The sequence below is a fragment of the Merops nubicus genome, unplaced genomic scaffold, assembly GCF_000691845.1.
Source record: "Merops nubicus isolate BGI_N331 unplaced genomic scaffold, ASM69184v1 scaffold33762, whole genome shotgun sequence".
Classification (NCBI taxonomy): Eukaryota; Metazoa; Chordata; class Aves; order Coraciiformes; family Meropidae; genus Merops; species Merops nubicus.
In genome coordinates, this window is record NW_008594858.1 from 5,191 (window position 1) to 5,955 (window position 765).

Below are 765 nucleotides of genomic sequence, written 5' to 3' on the forward strand. Positions count from 1 at the left end.
TCTGAAGGGAGGGCTCCCAGGGGGGGCAGGCTCACTGGGTCTGCTGGGCTCACTGCTCTCCAAGACACATGAAGGGTGAAGGGGCTGTTCCTGCCTAGAGCCTGGGACAGGGCAAAAGCAGCAGTTAGTGCCTCCAACCTGGAGAAGGCCCAAGAGGGGAGATACAGGCAGGACTGTGGGCAAGGGACAGATGCCCCTGCTGTGCTCAGGGGATGGTTCAAGCAAGGGACAGCTGCAGGGAACACCACAGCAGCAACGCTCTCCCTGCTCGGTGTGTCCCCCAGCCAGGCTGTGAGCCACCTCTCTGCCACACAGCCCAGGACAGGGTCCCACACGCGAGACCCCGGTCCCAGGGCTAGACAGAGGGACGTGTTTGAGGCATTCCTCCTACCTGCATGTGCTGTTTCCCAGAGATCCAGTGCCATCTGGAAGGCCTGGGCCACGGTCAGAGTCACAGCCTGGGCCTGTGTACCAGATAAAGAGGGAATGTCCCCTTCCTCTTGGGCCCTCAAGCCAGGACAACCCCACAGCCTCCAAATCTGAGCACCCCCGGGCCTCCCTGGCTGGCTGTCCCTGCAGAGCACACACAGAGGGCCAGAGCTCAGAGCTGTCTGTGCACCCGTGGGGCCAGCAGCTCCCACCAGAAGGTCCCAGAGGAGCTGGGACAGATGAGTGACCTGCCTCTGCAGCTCGTGGGCACGTGCTCCCTGGCTCCACTTCCAGCCAGGACGCAGAGGCCAGGGCTGCCTCTGTCTGGAGGGCAGA

The 765-nt window shown here is 63.1% G+C and overlaps 1 protein-coding gene across 1 annotated transcript in view; it reads right to left on the bottom strand.

Annotated features, from left to right (window-relative positions):
• Window positions 1-391: 391 nt before the first annotated feature.
• LOC103768744 (low density lipoprotein receptor adapter protein 1-like) overlaps window positions 392-765 on the bottom strand; it is a gene marked incomplete at both ends in the record, with an annotated part of 2,046 nt that continues 1,672 nt past the window's right edge. The window contains one exon of the mRNA XM_008935898.1: window positions 392-464. Coding sequence (XP_008934146.1) covers window positions 392-464 — 73 coding nt within the window. The remainder of the gene's footprint in view (window positions 465-765) is intronic.